Raw genomic sequence first — 20,267 nt, 5'->3', positions numbered from 1 at the left:
CCTGATAGCCTTCCTCTTCAAGAGCGTACAGTTAAAACATTAATTTTTCTTTAGAATTGAATGGACGTCACGATGGCTAGTGAATCTGAGCGTTTTCAAAGCCTGAAGATTATACCGTGAGAACTTGTTCCTCGGTGAATATCTTTGGGTTTTAACTTTTGGGCAAAATATTTTCTGATTGAGCGCTGCTTCTTTTTTGTGGCTTACTGTGAGGAAAGTGTTTGGGTATTTTCTCTATCTTCACCTGAAAATAAAGAATGAAACAAACGAGAAAGATAATTTTTCAGAATATTAGTTGACTGAACATTGTTTACTTTTTGCGTCCAGAAGAGGGCGCCCTCGAGTCACGAGTTACTGAACAAAACAATGCTTAGCCTACACACTTCACTTCCTGGACTTTAGAGCACATTCACATTCGAATAAAACTCCGTAGATGTTGTTTCCTGGGTGAAAAAAAGTCAGAAAAATGGCCAGCAGTGGACTTACGGAAACGGGCGAGCTGTATTCTCCTGTGGTAAGAATCTTTACCTGTTTGATGTGTAGCTTGTATTTTGTATGCCATTCGGCATGTTCATGGGCCTGGCAATGGGTGCGGGGGGGGGGATACTGCTGTCAATTGCTGTTTGGCCGGCCCAACGCTGAGACAAGGCTTCAGAGTTAGTGCATTGGCCTACATTGTACAAAGGAATGACGTACCTAATCAAACACTTACATGTATAGTTACATTGATATTGCGATATGTTATAAGAAATGTACCGGTCATGCTTGTGGTATGTTTACACGAGGGATTTTTAGTGTCATAAATTTGGGCAAGGTATGGTCCAAACTCTAGACTAGAATAGAGTCTTGTAAATGGAGGACTCCAGGTTCACCATTCAGTCACTGATCACTGCATACAATATTTGGACATTTTAATCCCCTTAATTGATTGGCAGTATACTGCAGTAATGTCATTCTGTGTGAACAGCTAATCACCTTTACTTTGTTGTAATTTATGATTGTGGTAAATTGTTTTTAAAACAGGAAATGAGTTGAAGATTTCCTTCTGGTTTAATAGATATAGCACAGTGCGATTGACAGATCATATAGGTTGTTCAGCACACCAGACATGACCTTGGGAAGAGTTCCATAATGCCATATATTCGGACGCCAGTAAATTTTATTCCCTACACTACAGTGACCTGTTAGCTGTCAGAAAGCAAAAACAAGTCAAGAAAAGTTCAAATTAGGAGGGAAAAATCCATGTTGTTTAATTGGAAAACACTTAAAATTTTTCAGACCAGTCTCATAGGGTTTGTGCCCCAGGGTTTCAAGTGTATGGAACTCTTTCCCATGATCTTTGGGAACACTTTACACATTTAGAACCAAGCAAAGCTCATTCGCTTTTTCATTATTAAGCAAGATTCTCAGCACAATCTGGGGAAGAATTCCGTGCAGGGACATCACTGTTTTTCCCAGCAGCGATATTATCCATCAGAAGACAAGTTAAGCATGCTCTAAAAGTCAACATTTGGTACAGAAAGTTTGAGAGCATTCACACAACACAAAGACCAATCTCATAGGGTTTGTGCTCACGGTTTCAATCGATGTACAGGTATAGATCTTTTTCCAAATATATATTTTTCGAGGTGAAAGAGAAATTTCGATCAATATAACTTGAATTTGATCACATTGCAAGCCTCCCTGTTTCCAGCGGTTGGAAAAGAGGAAGAGTAACGACAACATGTCTAACATGTAAACTTGCATGTCTCATCAATATTTGCCCTTGAAATTTCCACTGACCAGGAGTCTTCTCTTGTTGGGTAAATAATGCCTTCAACTGGTTTCTGATCCTTGGCAGTTTGGTATGATCTATGTCTTCAACCTGATTGTAGGCACTGGAGCCCTAACCATGCCACTAGCTTTTGCCAGGGCTGGCTGGGCCATGGGCGGAGCTCTTATTGCCATCCTGGCTTTCGCCAGGTAAGTCCTTGCTGAATTCAGTGACACCATATTCAGAGATTTGGAAGATTGGGGATCGCAGTGCAGAAAAAAATGGTGTCACTCATATGTGTAGGATAACCTTCAAAATTTCTGCAAGGTGGAGATTGGGTTTTGATTGTTTCACCTGCTGATTATCTGATGACGTGATTGATGAATGTGTAGAAATGCACAGAGCAAGTTCTTTGTTTTGACGTACTTGTGTATGACTTACATGTGTGCAGCACTGGTCCGGTGGAGTGGACTGACCATTAGCTAATCTGCATGTCTTGTATGTCTTGATAAAGCCAAAGAACTTTGGGCCCAAATTCATTACGGGTCATTAGTTCAAGAAAAGGTCCTCATTCTTCTGTCTTATTTTGAGATGAGCAATCAACTTGCATTGGCTCCATGGAAAAGGTATCTTAAAATGCAGCTTCATCATGATCTTGTCTTTTTATCCAGTGACTAAACAATATATGTTGATGGTTAACTTACCAGCTTCCTGACTGTAACCTTTGTAGTCGAAGCCATGGCCTCGGCAAATGCAGTCATGAGATTCAAGCGCAAGGAGAAACAACGTGAGGTATGGTGCAAAAATCTCAAGTATAAAAAAAAAGAGGAATTATAACTGAAAGAACCACATTACACGGTAGAGCACATTTAGGACCTACAAATACTAGGCCTCATGCCATGGCCTGAAGGCGTAGGGGATGCTAACAAACACACCCTACGTAGTACTACAAATTACTACTTGTAGTAAAATGTAGTACTCCGCCCTGTCGCTTGTAAGAGGACATGACCTTATTTTTCTGTGAAGCCATAAGATATAATAGATGAGACAATGTACCATACAGTGCTGTGACACTATGAATGCACGGCTTTATTGTTCTCTGTACCAGTAACAATGGAAGTAACCTAGCCAGAAGTAGTAATTTGTAGCGCTAGGTCCTTCAGGCTCAGACTATTACTTGGAATTTTGTAGTACTGAGTAGTGTAAGCCAAACAATATGCTTGGTGGTTAGGGTTAAACACATCTACATTTCCTGGATCCCCAGGAAAAGATGAACGTTCTGCACGTCACTGGGGTATACATATTCCCCAAAACCCCAGTTGGTGGACTGATTGATAGCATGCAAGCGGCTGACTGCAGGAGAAGGCATCGCTGAACCCTCTATACAGTCCCTCAACATTCCCTTTCCTTCTCAGTCAGCCCAGATGCTGCGGTTCAAATAACGTTTGCACTGTGCTCTCGCTTTCCATGCATTTACGCAAAACAAGTGATGGAATTAAGATTGTTATTAGTTAACTCTGACCAACCCCAAACTGTTCAAAACACAGCCAGTGGCATTCCTCTTTCTTGTCTGAAGAGATATGACCGATGAACTTCTGGTCTGAACTTTTCTGTTTCTCCAGTTAGAGGATTCCTCCAGCAGTTCTCAGGACACTGTGGAATCTCCCTATCTCCATGAAGTAGAGAGTGACGAGAAGAAGAGCTTGTTGCATCCACCTGTGGCAGGTACATGTAAGTTACACTCTGGTAAAGCACAACTCGGCTTTAATTGAACAAAATATCTATGTATAGTAACCCTAATACTACAAATTACTACTTGTAGTAAATGTAGTACTCAGCCCTGTCGCTTGTAAGAGGACATGACTGCATTGTTCTCTGAAGCCATAAAATACAATAGAAAAGACAATGTACATGTACCATACAGTGCTGTGGCACTATGAATGCATGGCTTTATTGTTCTTTGTACGAATAACAATGGAAGTAACCTAGCCAGAAGAAGTAATTTGTAGCGCTAGGTCCTTCAGGCTCAGACTGCTACTTGGTATTTTGTAGGACTGAGTTGTGTAAGCCAAACAATATGCTTAGCGGTTAGGGCTAACTAAAAAGCGATTGGATCTCTACTTTACCAGTCCTACAAAGAGTTTGCCATTTTTGTCAAAACTGGGAAAATCAAAGAATGAAAAAGATTGATGGATACAAAATTCCAGAATGATAGTGACTTCATAAAAGTACACAGGCAAGATGGTTTATCTTTGTATTTCTGTCAAATCTTTTTTATACATTGTACGTATTCTACATTTATTTTTACAATTTTGTATGTTTTGAAATGATCAGTGTCACTCAGGAAGGAGTCCAACTTCTTTTGTTTATTGTAGCATGTAGAAACAAGAAACACCAGGATTACTTTGAAATCACCGAGCGAGTTGAGATGGCCAAGATGGCATCACTTTTCTTCAATAAAAGTACGTAACTGAACATACGGGTCTCATTATGTTGGCTTGGGTTCAAATCCCACTGGGTTGATCACACACATTGATTTTGTATGCTGTGGCCACAGAAACTGAACTCATAGCTGGGTCAAGTTTGGCAGGATGTTTCGTTCGTTGTCTTGAATGTTGCCTTCAAGGCATTATAAGGATACTCCAGCAAAAAACCATGACCTGCATTCATGTTTGTTGGACCTAATTTAAGTCAGTGCTCCCCAACTGTTGAAATCCCCTCTGACATTCAGTAAATGGTTTCAGTACCATCTTGGCCTGGTTATCTTGCACAGTTGGCGTAAATCTCTTCTACCTCTGCATGGCGATCTACCTGTACGGTGACCTGGCCATTTATGCAGTCACAGTGCCAACCTCACTCAGGAATATAACCTGGTAAGGAATGAATTTTCTTCTCTAACAGCAGGGTGGAGAGGGATGTTGGGTACTCATCGCCAATCAGGCTTGGCATTCCTTTACATTCTGCCTTTTGTTTGAGTTTCTGGCTCTTTCTGCAAGTGCAAATCTGGTTCAATTCCCACTGAGGCAACCAGGTGGATTTCAGTTGACTTGTATCGAGAAGGATTGCACCGAGGCACTGATTGGAAATATGCCAGATTGTTATTTGTGACAAAAATGAAAAAACTAAATGATATGGGATTTAGTAATCTGTTTCATTTGCTTGCATTTCCCTTGGGCTGTTTTATACTGTCCTAGTTGCAGTGTGACCTACTGAAAAGAGGAAAGTGTAAACACCTTCTGTGCTGAAATGTTAATCATCTTACATATGCACAGCATGCAGAGGACTTGAAAAAAACCAAGTGCATGACTGATTGCAAGCTTCCAGGGTACACACAACCTGCATTCAGTCTCAATAACCTGGAATCTTGCCATCTTGAGTCTGGGCATGGTTTATCAGTGAACATTATGCATTACAGGGATGTGAACAATGAGGATTTTTTCATGATTTGGGGAGTTTTTATTACTCCTGAATTTCTTGAGTTTTAAACGTCTGGTCCTTCAGGTTTTTATAAAACCTTTTCCTATTTGTAAGAAAGGACTGATGGCAAGATTCACGCAGCCATTTGGGAGAGACTTCTCCTATTATTAGCTGCTAAAAGTCCCCCCAAAGCCATTTTGGTCATTTTATAAACTTGGGGTCTAGTTTTTTTCATGTTCCTGTCACACCTGACATATAATTTTGTAAGTAAACACTTTTGATAATTTCCATGCAGATTACTTGCCCAACAAACAAAAAAGTTTTAGATCAATTTTAATGATACTTTCACTTTAACCTACACCAGTCAAGTGTAACCAAACATGAAAATGTGACTTTTGGACCTCAAATTTATAGTCAAACTCGTTTGTTTTCATTAGCAATTGTCCACTCCAAGCAGGTACAAGAGAGAGCATGTTTTATTGAAAGTGAAGTTCCTTTGGTGGGGACTCACTGGTCGAGTTCGGGTGGGCTGTTCTTGACACGAGTTTCGTGTTCTCGCACTCGAACGGCGGGAACATGACCCAAGAACAGGTTCACACACCACCTCCTCGTCAGGGTTTTACACGAACACACGTAAAAACTCGTGAGATTTGATTTGATTGAAAAGCTGCAAAAACCATCGAGATGGCTTACAAAGCTGGAGACAATGGAAAGTTTTCCAAAATTAACAATAATTTTCCATGAGAGAAGTGATTTTTAATGGAAAAGAAGTTAGCCCAATAATCCAAACATTAGCTCTTGAAGAATGCGCAAGGACGCCGCCATGTTGCTTGCATGCTACAAATAACTAGTACTGATATCCGGTTGTACGTTCCCGGCGTTCGAGCGGCCGACCCACGAACAGCAAATCGAGCTGTTCGTGAACATCTGAGAATAAGCCGCCCGAACTCAGCCACTGTGTGAGTGCACAGGTTAATGCACATGAGACGTGGGGCGCGAGCGATGAGTACAGGTTCATGCAATCATATGTAAACTTAGTTGAAAACTTCCCACCAGCCTGTCTCTCCTTTGCCGGTGAGGGTGCACTTCAACTCACAGCAGATAACGCCTTTGCTAGATTTTTGATGGACTTCTCTTCATCTCTCAATACCATCCCTGGTAGTCCACAGTCAACAGTAGTCCACACCAAAGGAACATTACCCTGTTCTAGGCAACAGTTAAGCTGATGTGCCCACACCTAACGATCCATCTTTGCACCTGTACCATTCGAGGGCCATGACGAGGTATACAAAGTTAAACACCAGAGGTTTTCCTTCCATTGCAGTACGTACAAACCCGAGAACTCCTCAGCACACGATGATGACCCTTGCTGGGACGGTGCTGATATAACCAGAATTAATGTCTACAGAATATATTTGGTGAGATTGTTTTACTTTTGTTTAAACTCATTCTTTGGTTTAAATACAAATGTGCCTACTTGTTCTGAAGTTGTGGAGACTTCATAGTTGTTGAAACCTGGATGTTGTGGGGACCAAAATTTTCGCAGGGGACAAATTTTGTCGCAACATTTTTGCCTGACTTGCTTAACAAAAGGAATTGAACCCCATGGTCTTCAACTGAAATTATCCTTTGTAAAATGCAGTATCTATAAATGTAGAATTTATTTCCAAAATGCGATAAGCACCATTTTTGGTATCTTTCAGAATCCCACCCTCTTTCTGTTGTCTGCACTGCAGTCAGTGTCTGGAACTTTAAGACAGCTAAACACAACTTGAATGAGTCAAAAATGAAAAAGAAGTTCAGGGACACATAATTGCGGATTCATTGCATGTTTTTCAAATGGATATATGTCATTTTGGAAATAAACCCTTCAGTTTACAGAATTTGTTCATGCATGTTAGTGATAAATGCACAGCGTGAAGGGTCAGTGGAACTGTGGTGCAGTTTTCTTTCTAGTTGAATAATTTACTCCAAAGAAACCTGTCAGTTTCAGTTCTAATGAACCTAAAAGTCCCAAATCCTCCAATTTCAATATTATTTTGCATACACCCAAGGGGATTAGGGTTAGGAGTAGGATTGAAGTTCTGACCAAATGACATCATGAATGCTACTTGATGGTACTTAATTGTTTGCTCAGGTTTGTTGTAAAACAAGCAACGATTTCTTGTCTGTCTTTAATTTCAGAGCCTTTTTAGTGTTGCGCTGGGCATATTTGCCTTTTTCAATGTTCAGAAGACCAAGTACCTGCAGCTTCTCACAACCTTTCTTAGGTGGCTCGGTAAGACAATCCCATTTTCCCAGAAATCATGTGAGAATTAACACGGCCTTATTTCCACCTCTCGAATACAAATTTGATACATCAATTGTCGGTTTTTGCAGCGTTCTCCATGATGATCGTCCTGGCGCTCATTGTCCTCGGTAATGGCAAGGGCGAAGGTGACCCGATTGCGGTGGGAGCCTTTGAAAGTATCCCCAACTTCTTCGGCGTGTGCGTCTACTCCTTCATGTGCCACCACTCTTTGCCTTCCATGGTCACGCCCATCAAGAGGAAGAACCGCCTCTCGGCGCTCCTGGCTGGAGACTACGCTCTTATCTTAGGCTTCTACCTGCTCCTCTCGCTCACAGCCATCTTTACTTTCAGTACCCGCAGCATACAGGAGATTTACACACTGAACTTCTTCGGCAGCGGGAGCGTGGCCACCCAGGTGGTGCCCGTCCAGTACTTCATCGGGCTGTTCCCCGTCTTCACGCTCAGCACCAACTTCCCCATCATAGCCATCACCCTGCGGAACAATCTCAAGATGCTTTTTGCCCGAGAGGGTCGGCCCTACCCGTGGGCAGTGGACCGCATTGTCTTCCCCTTACTAGCCTTGCTGCCGGGCATAATCGTTGCCTTCATCACCACCAATGTGACAGAGCTTGTGGGTTACACAGGGTCCTATGCAGGGGCCGGCATTCAGTACGTCATCCCTGCATTTCTGGTATATTGTGGCCGCAAGAAGACTGAAAAATTGTTTGGGCAGAACTGGAACAACAAGCACAGATCTCCCTTCAAGCACAAAGCTTGGGTGGTGATTGTGTTACTGTGGGCTGTGCTGTGCATCGGCTTTGTCACAGCCAATCACATCATTACTGCCACACACCATGAGTAAGGCAGCCACTGAGAAAAACTGGATGTGTTAATGGCTACATGCAAGAACTTTTGAGGGCACTGCAGAGCATACTGGCAAAAAGTCACATGAAGCACTCTCTAATAGTACATACTGAATGGTTTACATTCATCATCAAAGGATGGCGCTTACCGACAGTCCATGCTTAATGGTTCCATTCATCTCAGGGACTGTGTAAACAGCATTGAATTTTCAGTTGCATGAACACAAAAATCATGTTGTTCAGTTTACTTCCAGATGCTTAACAATATTTTGTTTAAACTGAACCTCTTACAGTGCCATTCATTGAATTTAAAGAAGTGGCAGCCTCACCCATCAGTGACTGTACTAAAAGGTAGACAGAAAAGGACACGTAGAACGACATGTCATATATTCATGTACATATTATGCTCAGAGAGTGTACAGTACGTATTTTATGAGTAGTGCATCATATGCATATGGTGCACATCAGTCTACGTGTTCTTTTCCATCTACCATGTACTAAATAGGTTACAAAGAGAGCCAAATTGTGGGAGTTCAGGGAGTTCTTTTTTTTTTATTTTAAAAAGTTTGGGGGTAAAAGTTAACATTGTTTAATAGTAACAAAATTCAAATCCATTGACCTTTGTATACGTGGACTTTTGACATACCCTCAGAAGATATAAATAAACAAGTACACGTAAATTCTCCAGCAAGTCAATTCCATTTATTGCAAACTTCAAAAACCCTCAAAATAATACACTTTTTACAATTGTGTACGTACAAGTGACTATCACCACTTCACAGCACATGTACCTCTCTGTACACGTGGTTGGTGTTTCTAATTCCCAAAATCTTACTTAATATTAACGGGTACAAAGCAGGAATTTCTATCCCGCAGTTGTGGTTACGTGCCATTTACTGCAAACCAGCACTAGACGGAATGATTCTGCGTGTACCCAGTCCAAGGGCTGGCATTTAACTTGCTAAGCAATGGAAAAATTTTGTTCACTATCAATTTTGAGGTGGTGTATTGATGAACGGTGACTGTTTTAAGGGGTGTATATACATGACACTGTAATTGCCATTTTTAGGTACAAACGTGAATGTACCTTTAAATATGTTCATCTTGGCCTGATGTAATTACTATTTTCAAAAGAAAAATAACATATTTGACAAAGGGCAAATGACTCCAGTCCAACCTCAGAGTAAAGTTTCTATTGGTCTGAAAAATGGCTACTGGTCTTGCATTAACACAGAAAGCATGAGCCCAGTGAACACACAATAGTTTATATTTGACTGAAATTTGTAATGAAATGGAATCGTAGAAGTGTAAATCAGGTGTGATAATAAAACGTAAACATACATACTTTTCAGGCTTTATGCCCTCAACAACTCCTATGTATGCATGTATTATGCTCTCTTAGCACTGAAGTCAATTTAATATTATAAGGTCGCATGCATACATCCCAGCGTCCTTGTCATTTGGCCACAGACTGTACATGGAGCGGCAAGGACGCTTTGGGCAGCATCGTTAACTTTGTGGATCTCGTGCTGTCACGTGTGCCATTAACTCCGTTCTGGTGACGGACTCCAAGTCCGGAGCCTGTAGCAGGCCGGATACCTGGCGCTGTGGCTCTTGTGGTCCCGCACCTTCTTGGCGCTGCCCCGCTCGGAACCGGGCTCGTGTTCCTTCCAGAAGTCTTCCACCTTGACTTTGATGTCGGCATTCTCGTCACGCCACTCTCGCTGCCACTGGCGAAGTTCCTGGATGTGTTCCTCCTTTCTCACCTTTCAGGTATAAAGGAAAAAGAAAAGATTCCAAATCTTGCATGGAGCAAATGAACATTGGAAAGAAAAAAACCTGATCGGTAGACAAAGTTTTGTGATAGGATATGACAGAGATAATATTGGCGACGTAAATGTCAAAAGCAGTCATACCTGCTGGGCACTTCTAAATCTCACAGAAATTGAAAAACATAAGGGCAATCTTCTTTGTCCTATTGTAATACTTAAAGTTGCTGCAATACAGAGAATCATTCATTCATGTTTTATTACACATTCATGGCTAGCAAGGCCCAATTACACTATTGCAGCTTAAACATAATAATGTGACATTAAAGTGAAGTGAATACGTTGCGCATACAATCAAGCTTAGGAAAGCCATTAACATGAAAACCAGTGCGTGAACCAACGGCCGCGTACTCCATACATTTGCACTACACTTCCTGGTTCAAAATGCGTCACACTTAGGTACTCAATAGGTTGTTGAGTGGTTCAATGGGGTACATATTCACACCTACTGAAAACGGCAAAAAAGCAGTCTGAGCTGAATGCTCATAAAAACTCTTGACTGATGTATGCATGTAAAGCCGTAGTAAAGTGGGCTAACTTAAACTGTGTGGTGATGAAGCATGCACCATCCACACCCATTGCCAATCAGGGCCGATGCTTCAGAACGTGTAGCTCCAAGTTGTCCCAAATGCATTTACCCAAATCGCCTTTAGGTTTGCCAGAAAGCCTATCAAAACCCAAGGATTGAGGAGCGATGTGGACAGGATGGGCCCAACAATGGCTTGGATGTTGCCAGTTTACCTTGAATCCCCTGTAGAATGACTGGATGACGACTGCTGCTTCATGCTCTGTCCATATCAGCGACAAGGGGAGGGGTGGGCGGGGGCTGTAGGAGGTGGAGGGGAGAGAAAAAAAGACAGGTAAAGTCAACTAAAAGCTACAGGTATGCTGCCCGTAATCGCTAATGGCTCCAGGAATGCTCAATGGCCCGTTTCATTCAAGAAAAAGTAAAAAAGAACAAAAACCCCTGAGTGTACCTTGTTGAGTGAAGTTGATATCTTTTTAGTGCAATACCAGCCAGATTTCATTTTGAAGGGACTCATTTTGAAGAAGGTCTTATACTTTTCACTCGCAGGTGACTCTGTTACAAGCACTTGTAAAGTTTTCCCTCTGCACACCACTGAAAAACCATACTGGTTACCATACTGAACATGCTGCCGCACTGTGTTTTGGGACATTTAGCACTAAAAAGTGTAGGCGTACACATTTCACTGGTTGGCTTTCTGGGCCTGATGCTACCAATGAACTTTAATCTTACTGGTCGGCAAGGATCCTCTTGACGAATGGAATATCTTCTAGCTGGTCTGACTCTCTGCCTGTATACTTGGGGTTGTGTCTGCATTAATAGAACCGATTGATCAAAATGTCTATGAGAATGTTTCTCATCTGACGAGTTGTCTTCATTTCTTTGTCATCACCTGCTAAAACCTGCCATTCACAATAGTGCAGCCCCAAGAGTCTGAAACGCGTCGGCAAATCACAACGCGCGAAATTTGTCAACCCTTTCCGAACGCGCATTGGTCAACAGATTTCGCGCATTGTGATTGGCCAACACATTGCAGACTCTTGGTGGCGCACTATTCTGAATCGCCCGTATTGAATGAGTGAATCCTCAAGAACTCCTTATCCCTGTCGCATGCTTTGAATGAGGTTTGGATTAATGCCTTCATGTAGAAAGTCTGTTTCGAAAACAATTCAGGATTGCCAAAAAAGATGACCGTGCCATGACAATCACACTCACCTCCACAAATACTCAGTCAAATAGTCACAACCATTGAATCGAAACCTTTTCCTCTGCAAAAATGAAAAACATGGCTGCTTCAGGAACTGGTCGTTCAATTGTCACTTTTGTCAACTGCCACTATTCAGCAAACACTTTTGAAACAAAAACATAGTCCAAACTAATGCTGCACTTCAATGAAAAAACAGAATAAACAAAACAAAAAGAAATGAGATGAAGCGGAAACACAAGGGAAGTAAATGATACAGTAAATTAAAGCAGGAACGATCAAAGCCACTACAAACATAAATATGGCTTACTTCGAAGCATTTCTCTTTCTTGGCTTGTTTTAGCATCGCTAACAAAGCTGGAAGAAGAACTGGGAAGATGTAGTGTTCTAAATACTCTCGAGGCATACCTAAGAAATACAACACGAGTGAATATTCAAAGCTGCACGTCACAAATCTTTATTTTCCACAGTACTTTGCAATAAAAAACGAACAACACAAAAAGAGCGAAGAGATATGGAAATATTTGAAGACCAGATGTTTTTCTGTTTTTTGCTTTTAAATGTGGAAGCAACTTTTGCTATTCTCAAGAAACAGTCAAACAACATCACTCCTTTGAAAACTACCCACTTTTGAGGTCCTGACAGACTATCTTGGGCCATATCTCTGAACAAGTTTAATTTAGACCTCAAAATTCACGGATTCAATCTACTGAAGCAAATGCTAGCCATGAGTACAACTCGGGAGAATATCAATGGCTTCAGGACAATTATATGTATAGTTATCTACAAATGTGCACATATTTTTTATTTTGGGGGGGGGCTCAGAGAGGTACCTACATGTTTCTCGTGGTGGGGGTGTAGGGGGAGGGGGTGTGTCTCGCTTGGCTTGTCTCTCCAGCATGGTGTAGCCTATGCACGCAGGATGGGAGCTGGCTGGGTCAAAGTCATCAGCAGCCAGGCTGTCTACTTCCACCCGTTCAGCCATGTGGCCAAACATAACTGGGGAGTGAGCTTCTGGCCTGAATTCAGTGATATCTGTGGTAACTGAGCCTTGATCGTCATCCTTCGGAAAGGGTGGTCTCATCAAGGCAAATTCTGCCAAAAAAGAAACAGCAAAAGTTGTTATAATGTTTCCATGTATACAATTTTTTCAAAATTAAAAGCTACAATGTGCCCTTTGTGCAAAAAGTCTTCAACAGGTGGACACCATATAAAACCTTTGGGAAATGTTCAATTTGCAATGACGGTCAGAGTCTGCTTTAGAATGCTTTCTTTAAAATAGGCCAATCCATTATATCCCTGTCCCATGCTGTTCTGACCAATCACATTGTGACATCCAACGTGTATGATGTCACATGTATGAACAATTAAACATCTGACAGGTCTGTATGCACATGACACCCGGGACTGGAAGTTGCAGTGTGCCATGGGAGAGAAATGTGGGTTAGGCTTCATTGTCCACGAGTGCAGTGGTGATCGAGTGGGCAGGGCTTATTCCAGGGTTTGCCCTTGCTAGACCTGTCAACGTGGAGATGTTGACACAGGCAGGTGCTTGTTACATTTCAAGACTCAATCAAAAAATGTTTTGCCTGCATGGCCGGAATTTTGAAAGTTCTGGAATGGCATCTAAGCGTAATGGTGTTTACCACCGCCATGCACTGCCATATTCACAGGTCTGGGCCCTTGGTTAGGTTCTGAATGGCCATGATCCTGAGCAGCGGCTTAAGCCGGATTTGCTGATGACAAGTCCGTATGATACTGTTTGTGACGGCTTAATTTAGGTAAGGGGCCTTATAATACATTAATAGCTTAAATTTGGGTAAGGCTTTTTCTGGGACAGACCTAAGGCGTGTAGTGAATCAACTGACCTATCAAGTATCAGTTCTGGACCGTACAACTTTAATTAGCCTACCCATTCTAGCCTACATGCAGTTGGTAAAGTACGTCCGGAAACTGGATATGCAATTGATGCTCGTCATTTCGCCAATTAACATCAATAAAACTCACTAATTACTAAACAATTTTACGTTACTTCTATTTACTGCTACATACCTTTACAAATCTCATCCCACAGTTTCACTTCTGGTTTCTGACCTATGATGGACATTGCTACAAACTTCTGACAGGGACAAATCCTACGTCACACGTACAGTCTGACAGTGTAAAGACAGTGAGGCCTCGTTGTTTTGCAGTTATGATGCCCAAAGGCGCGGGCGAATCGCACAAAAAAGACTGGCTTAATTCCTAACGTTAGTTGTAGCAAAATCTCCTTGAACACTGTTGAATACAGTTTAAAATATTAAGTTTGTATGTTAAGTATGGTCTTTTGCATTTTCAACACATTACATTTTGTGAGGCCAGGGGACTCTAAAACCATGCAATTTTTTATCTGAAGAGAAGAGAATCATTACAATGCGAGACGCACGCACCATGCACGTACATATGTACGTACGTATGTGGTGTGGCCGTCTGCAAGATAACCATAGAGATGAACTTTGAGCCCCCGACCTACTTTCCGTAAGGCAACCACGTGATTTTGTTTACACCGAGTACCGCATCACATACTGCTGGCGGGGGCCCACGCTCGAAGAAAACTCCGATTCCTGTCGATATTTTAATGGTTCCCAACTCTTGTTATTTTTCTGCAGTGTGCAAATGTAAGTGGTGCAAACGTAGGCTAAACGCCTTGAAACTATGTGGGACAACAGAATAATGATATATCTTGGTTACACTTCAGATATAATATCACCATTATTTATTCCAAATAAATAAATCTGAACAAAACACTAACCAGTGACACTGAAAAACCTCGAGTTCATGCATAGAGCCAACACGTTATGGGTCTTGTTCATGACGTCTTATGACTGTACTTTCTTTTTACTTGGTGAGGATCCTGTCTTCAGGGGAATTTTTTTATTAAGTTTCATTCACAATTCTAGTTTACGCTTGCAGAAAGGTATAAGCATGCACCATTAAAGAATAAATATGGCAAGAAAACCGAATAAAAAATCCCCTGAATTTAAATGCACTTAAGATCGACAATTTGGGATGTAAACCAAGCAAAAGAGACAAAAGAATACACTTTAGCACAGTAATGCTTCATCAGTGTAGCAAGGCCCCAAATACCCTGCAAAAATGTTCATTTCACTCAATGCAATGCCCTCAAAATCTGTCTTCTCTGTACCGTCATTAATATAATATAAGGCAATCAACGTCTAGTTTGAAAATGCCATAAAGTCCCCTAAAAGTAAGTTCAGTGATTCCATTTTTCTGTCCTGCAAAACAAATCCACACTTCTAACCCAACTGTATGAAAATTTTTCTCAAAAGTAACTCAATGGGTTTTTCTTCAGGTGATAAACATAACTAGCCAAATCCCTTCCTCTTGAGCATTCTACCCGAGCGAATGGATGTTGTTAAGGGAGGGGTTACTATTGATTTAAAACAAGTACAAAGTGAGTGTGAAATGTCCCCTTCTGCCAGTTACCATTTTCCAGAGAAAAATAGAATGCATATAAACTACATTTCATGTAGTCATACTATTGCATTTGAGGTACATGGGCATTCCGAAGAAAATATGTGCAGTTCTTCTGTTGGTTCCATTCCATCCTATCTATCAAATTATACTAGTATTACAAATGTATCTTTTTAAAATGTTTTACAGTGAATCAAATAATTCAGACTCAAAACTGCACTTTATCAGTCAATTATGAACAAGTCACATTTTCCTTTCAGCAAAGCACCTACTGAAAACCTGTTACTTTTTCTCCATGATAAGCAAATTCTTTCACTGTACAGATCAACTAATTGCTCTTCTAACTGAAAAAAGTCAAGATTGAAGTGTGACTTAGTTTCTATTTACAATCACCACACATCAATGAATGAATACGTTATTCTAAACTCTAAAATGTGAAAACACATGGCACATTGTCATTGATAAAAACTTCTGAACTGTCCACGCATTCTAATTTATACAAATTTGCTGGAAAAATAGTATTTCAAACACCTTAAAACACACCTGCAAATTTTCAAATACCCAGCACACGTACATGCAACCCACCACAATAACACTCCATAAACTCAATACAATTCATAAAGTACAAATGGTCCAATTAAGGGCAAAGCCTCCATCTCAAATAATCTGTGCAACTATTTAATACAAAATACAATTGCTCTAAAACTCTACAAACGCAGGCACTTTGCCTTTCTATTTCAATGTGACACAGAAAGTTTCCTTTTCTACTTCTGACAGCATATAGGTCGATTCACTAACTTACATCCTTTTAGTTCATGAGGTTGAATCTAACAGTAAGGTGAGAGAATTTGGCCTTAGGGCTGTCAATTTTAAATTTTATCAATGACCCAGAAAAGAAAGCAAATCAACTGAACAAAAACATGAAATGAATCTGAAAAAGAATATCCCGAATAGCAAGTGTTCTTATCCAGAAATAAATTCAGTATAAATAAATTCTGACACTTTTCAAAGCGAGAAAAATGAACCCATTTCATTCTTTTTTTCTTTCTCATTTGACATATAGTGCAGTTTGAAAAATGCAACTTCCAGTGATCAGTGTCAAGACTTGATCCCGTGCCACAAATATTGATTGTCAGTGTATCGAAGATGATGATGGTGATAACTGTAATTTGTGTAATTCTTTACAGTTCAAATGTCCACGTTTTCGGGTGTTGGACGCTAAAAAATACATGTAATGTCATACCAACTACTAATTCCAAAGCTAAAGACAAATTGAGACCTTCAAAGTAAGGCAGTGCTCATACAAATTGATACGTGATGTGCAACAGATAAAAAAATTTCAAATTTTCATTGAGGTGGGCTCCCTTTTGATTCATACTGTCAAACTGTTCATTAACCTTTGCATGTAGCACAAAATGAATGCAGCATTTTGGAAGGACAACAACAGTTCAGCAAGCTCTTTTTCAATAGAAAAAACGTGTTTCTTCTCTCATTCACCAGCTGTGAATATTCACTCAACAGACATTTTTTGTGTAAACTTTTATCTTTTCTGATCACTGGACCATCAGTCCTAACTCATCTCTCACACTGCCCACCAAGTCCCAACTCATTTCCGATTGTAACCAATATGAAACGAATACTACAACAAAAAAAACCTGCTTTTACAGTCAATTTTATCAATACCATTTAGCAGAGAACTCTGAATCTTTGCCTGTCATCCTTTTAAAGCTTCAAAAATCATTCTGGTTTGCAGAAAATAGGAGCAAATTTACCAAACTTCGAATATAACTCCCCTTGCATTACCATTACACTCAATGCTGATCCAGTGATGTCAAAACAATGCTCATACACATGTCTAGTTTAAAGAACATGAATCAAAGAAAACAATTATATTAGATCAACACCCCCAGACATATATGTATTTACTGGATTGTGTGAACTCAAAATTTCTTTAGATGCTGAGGCTGATGGACTGGATGTCATTGGCGGGTATCTTGGAGTCCTCCTGGTCCCCTGCTACTCGGAACATAATCTCGGCATTGTAAGGGATGGTAACTGAGCCACAACTGGTGCCCCACAGCCAGCTTCCCCCACTACGTTTGTGCATTGTAATCACCACCTAAAGAAAATACAATTGTTATCCTCATCTCGAAGATAAAAGTCCACACCATGACTCAAGAAAATAGCAAAACATTATACAACTACTCATGGTATTTCAAAAGTACCACGAAAGAAAATTTCTTGGTAGGAGAAGGCTGGTTGGGGATATTTGTGGGAAAAAGTGGGTGTTGGTGACATAGCATTTTCCCCAAGCCTTTGGTTAGGTTCAGTTAGGCATCACTTCAAAATTCCTATCTGTTGACTATAAGACAGGGCCATCCGACTGATAAATAATAGCTGTGACTTGTGTTGAGTGAATAATGGAGGGGGTGTTGCTCCACTGAAACCACATAGCCTTGGGAGTAATGCAATGTAAAGGCATTTATCAATTAGAACTGGCCACTTGAGAACATTTCATTTGATAGCCAACCAATCAGTCGGACCGTTCTGTCTGACACCTGCCTGATAAGAATTTTGAAATGGTGCCTTACATTTCAAAAGGGGATTAAGGCACAAATGGATGATCCAAAGTATTCAATTTTACATCCAACTACTGTCTACGTTTCCAGAGTTAACAGAGATTGATCACCTGAGGGAATAACTGGTATTCAATGACTTATAAATTCATAATAGTTTTCATGTCTGAGAAATCCTTGCAAGTACCTGTGGTGAATACCCAAGCACTGCCCACAGTGATGAGATTGCTGCATTCCGCTGATGGCTGAATTCCAACATTGCTGTCTCCTCGCGATTTGGAGAAAAGTGGGCATTCCCCTTGAAGTCACCTGAAAGACAAGTAATTTGTGAACAGATGAATTCAACTCAGAAGTGAATGGGCTTCCAGGCTTCCATTTAATTATCACAAAAAAAGACAAAAATATCGATATAGTGAAGGAGATAATTACATAACAATACCAACCATAGAGTTGTCTATCTCCATTCAGACTGATGACGTCCCATGTCCCAATGGTATTCAAACCTTGTCTTGCCATCTCCATTGCACCATATGACAATTGGCCTATAAGAATAAAATCGCACAACAATGAAGATCCCAAAGGCGGATGGAACGTATCTTGGAGTAAAATAAGAATGTTTGGGGATTACCTTTTCGTGCAGTGTTGATACACAAGTAACATCTCACATTCCTGTCTGCTGATTCTAAAGCATCAACAACTTTCACATTAACAAGCCCTATGAGGTACTAAGGAGAACTTGAAAAACTGACGCCATGCACCAAGATAACAAGTTTGGAATTCTGGAAGTCTAACCTGTTATAAATGAAGGAATGATTGCACTGGCCACACTCCATCCAAAGCCTTTCTGAAAGGACTGCAGAAAAACCTGGTAGCGCAGTGACGACACCACCTCCAGCTTGGACACCAGCTCATCTTGTATCTCCAGCTTTTTGTTCATGAACACGACACGGGGATGGAAGTACTTCTCAGCCAGGCAGACGTCCTTCCGCAGCAGGTGGTTCCGCAGAAGCTGCGTCTTCAGTTTCAGGGTGGTGATGAGGTCCTCACTTTTCTCATCATAGGACACGCTGGAGTTCTTGTCTGAGTAGGTGCACTTGTGATGAATCCAGGATTTACCATCCGAGCCCAGAGACACTTTGCCAGACCAGTTCTTCACTTCCACGGTGAACAGACCATAATCTAGCAAAAATTACCAAAAATTCATCTTGCAATGTGAAATCCTGCCAATGAGAACATTCTTAAGCTCAAACAATGGTTTCTGTCCTAAAAACCTACCAGTAAGGACCACAAGATCAATTTCATATTTCCTAGTCTGGAAACCATCTGGTACTCGAAGACCACGAAAGATATGGGAGGAAGGAATGCCTTGCTGCTTCAGGGCGTTGATGAGCTCTATTTCTGCTGAGCGCCCGGCCTTTATGCCTTCTTCCTCCTGGTGTTGAGTAGGGGAACTAGCATGCTGAGCTTGCACCAAGCGACTCGTGAGGTGAAACACTGACATTGTTGGGAGAGCCTGCATGTTTTGAAGAAAGTAAATGCTCCAGTTGAACTCCTGCCATTGTGACATTCTGTGAATATCATGATGTACAGTGAATAAATGCAAGGGTTGCATTTACTGTGAAATCAATATACATCAACCAAGAAGTTTTTCTTTTTACAAAGACCAAACATGCCAAAGAGCTTGTCCACTGCCAGACATGCCCAAAATACAGCCATAGCTTCCGACCAGTTTGCCCAGGAGGACTCCCTGACTGCAATACGTTACGAACAAAATACATGCTTGAAAAACAAAGAAAGTTACCGATGATTTTTGGCGATAAATTTCGATGTCAGCTAAGAGCACAGTGATTGGTGGTTGTTTCACAATGTTGCGTACGACGTCGACTGGATCATCGAAGCCAGCTTGGCGGTAATTTGCAGCATCACTGCCAGGGAATTCCCAATGGTTTCTACGGTTAAGTGTTCTCTAAATTACCTAAATATATCCTCCTTTTGTGGTACAATCTCAACATTGCTTTAACACTAATTTCTCAACTTATGGACGAATAAAAAAGACAAATTTCCAAAGAAAACATGGAAGTAACGAACAAAGAATTACTACTGCGAAGCAGCTGGCGATATGATGTAAACACGGGGATGGATGACGTCATTACAAAATATTACAATGCATCCTGGGAGCTTATTTTCGTATCCTGCTTATTTTGTAATGAAAAAAAGAACACTAATCAAATTCATTCAGGTTTTAATTTCAAAAAGGTGAAATTATTCAAATAAATTTAATTCTCAATAATTTTCAAAATCTATATATATCAAATTTACGAGACTTTTTTTTAGA

The 20,267-nt window shown here is 40.8% G+C and overlaps 3 protein-coding genes across 5 annotated transcripts; 1 reads left to right on the top strand and 2 right to left on the bottom strand.

Annotated features, from left to right (window-relative positions):
* The first annotated feature begins 351 nt into the window (after nt 1–351).
* Nucleotides 352–9,003, top strand: tmem104 (transmembrane protein 104). Of its 3 annotated transcripts, none has more exons than XM_022239854.2 (9): nt 352–514; nt 1,841–1,962; nt 2,461–2,545; nt 3,376–3,478; nt 4,129–4,215; nt 4,527–4,626; nt 6,495–6,588; nt 7,355–7,448; nt 7,550–9,003. In XM_022239854.2, exons 1-9 carry the CDS (start codon nt 467–469, stop codon nt 8,320–8,322), a joined length of 1,506 nt encoding a protein of 501 aa, XP_022095546.1. In that variant the 5' UTR covers nt 352–466; the 3' UTR covers nt 8,323–9,003. The 3 variants fall into 3 exon arrangements, with proteins under 3 accessions (XP_022095546.1, XP_022095545.1, XP_022095547.1); XM_022239853.2 differs by having other exon boundaries at nt 3,376–3,484; XM_022239855.2 differs by having other exon boundaries at nt 359–514; nt 1,875–1,962; nt 3,376–3,484.
* On the bottom strand, nt 9,004–14,365 carry iqck (IQ motif containing K). The gene is made up of 7 exons (XM_022239857.2): nt 13,935–14,365; nt 12,720–12,977; nt 12,193–12,290; nt 11,894–11,946; nt 11,411–11,488; nt 10,894–10,978; nt 9,004–10,089 (listed from the first exon to the last, which is right to left on the bottom strand). Exons 1-7 carry the CDS (start codon nt 13,987–13,989, stop codon nt 9,868–9,870), a joined length of 849 nt encoding a protein of 282 aa, XP_022095549.1. The 5' UTR covers nt 13,990–14,365; the 3' UTR covers nt 9,004–9,867.
* A 255-nt stretch (nt 14,366–14,620) lies between these two features.
* On the bottom strand, nt 14,621–20,073 carry LOC110981871 (uncharacterized). Its single transcript, XM_022239858.2, has 6 exons — nt 19,734–20,073; nt 19,208–19,445; nt 18,725–19,111; nt 18,376–18,474; nt 18,120–18,241; nt 14,621–17,475 (listed from the first exon to the last, which is right to left on the bottom strand). Exons 2-6 carry the CDS (start codon nt 19,431–19,433, stop codon nt 17,308–17,310), a joined length of 1,002 nt encoding a protein of 333 aa, XP_022095550.1. The 5' UTR covers nt 19,434–19,445; nt 19,734–20,073; the 3' UTR covers nt 14,621–17,307.
* Between the last annotated feature and the right edge of the window lie 194 nt (nt 20,074–20,267).

The sequence above is a fragment of the Acanthaster planci genome, linkage group LG07 (genome assembly GCF_054643075.1).
Source record: "Acanthaster planci isolate LZ-2023a linkage group LG07, COTS_SCS, whole genome shotgun sequence".
Lineage (NCBI taxonomy): Eukaryota > Metazoa > Echinodermata > Asteroidea > Valvatida > Acanthasteridae > Acanthaster > Acanthaster planci.
Note: the sequence above shows the minus strand (reverse complement) of the source record. Positions and strands in the feature narration are given on the sequence as shown.

Excerpts from the sequence above, each read along its gene's own strand:
- LOC110981871 (XM_022239858.2), bottom strand. The coding sequence starts at position 19,433 with ATGTCAGTGTTTCACCTCACGAGTCGCTTGGTGCAAGCTCAGCATGCT. Across the intron at positions 18,475-18,724 it reads CATTCCTTCATTTATAACAG|GCCAATTGTCATATGGTGCA; the intron begins GTTAGACTTCCA and ends TTATTCTTATAG. Across the intron at positions 18,242-18,375 it reads TGGAGATAGACAACTCTATG|GTGACTTCAAGGGGAATGCC; the intron begins GTTGGTATTGTT and ends CTTGTCTTTCAG.
- tmem104 (XM_022239853.2), top strand. The coding sequence starts at position 467 with ATGGCCAGCAGTGGACTTACGGAAACGGGCGAGCTGTATTCTCCTGTG. Across the intron at positions 4,216-4,526 it reads ATCACTTTTCTTCAATAAAA|TTGGCGTAAATCTCTTCTAC; the intron begins GTACGTAACTGA and ends TATCTTGCACAG. Across the intron at positions 7,449-7,549 it reads AACCTTTCTTAGGTGGCTCG|CGTTCTCCATGATGATCGTC; the intron begins GTAAGACAATCC and ends CGGTTTTTGCAG.
- iqck (XM_022239857.2), bottom strand. The coding sequence starts at position 13,989 with ATGTCCATCATAGGTCAGAAACCAGAAGTGAAACTGTGGGATGAGATT. Across the intron at positions 12,978-13,934 it reads GTGGGATGAGATTTGTAAAG|AATTTGCCTTGATGAGACCA; the intron begins GTATGTAGCAGT and ends CTTTTTTGGCAG. Across the intron at positions 12,291-12,719 it reads ACCCCCACCACGAGAAACAT|GTATGCCTCGAGAGTATTTA; the intron begins GTAGGTACCTCT and ends TGTATTTCTTAG.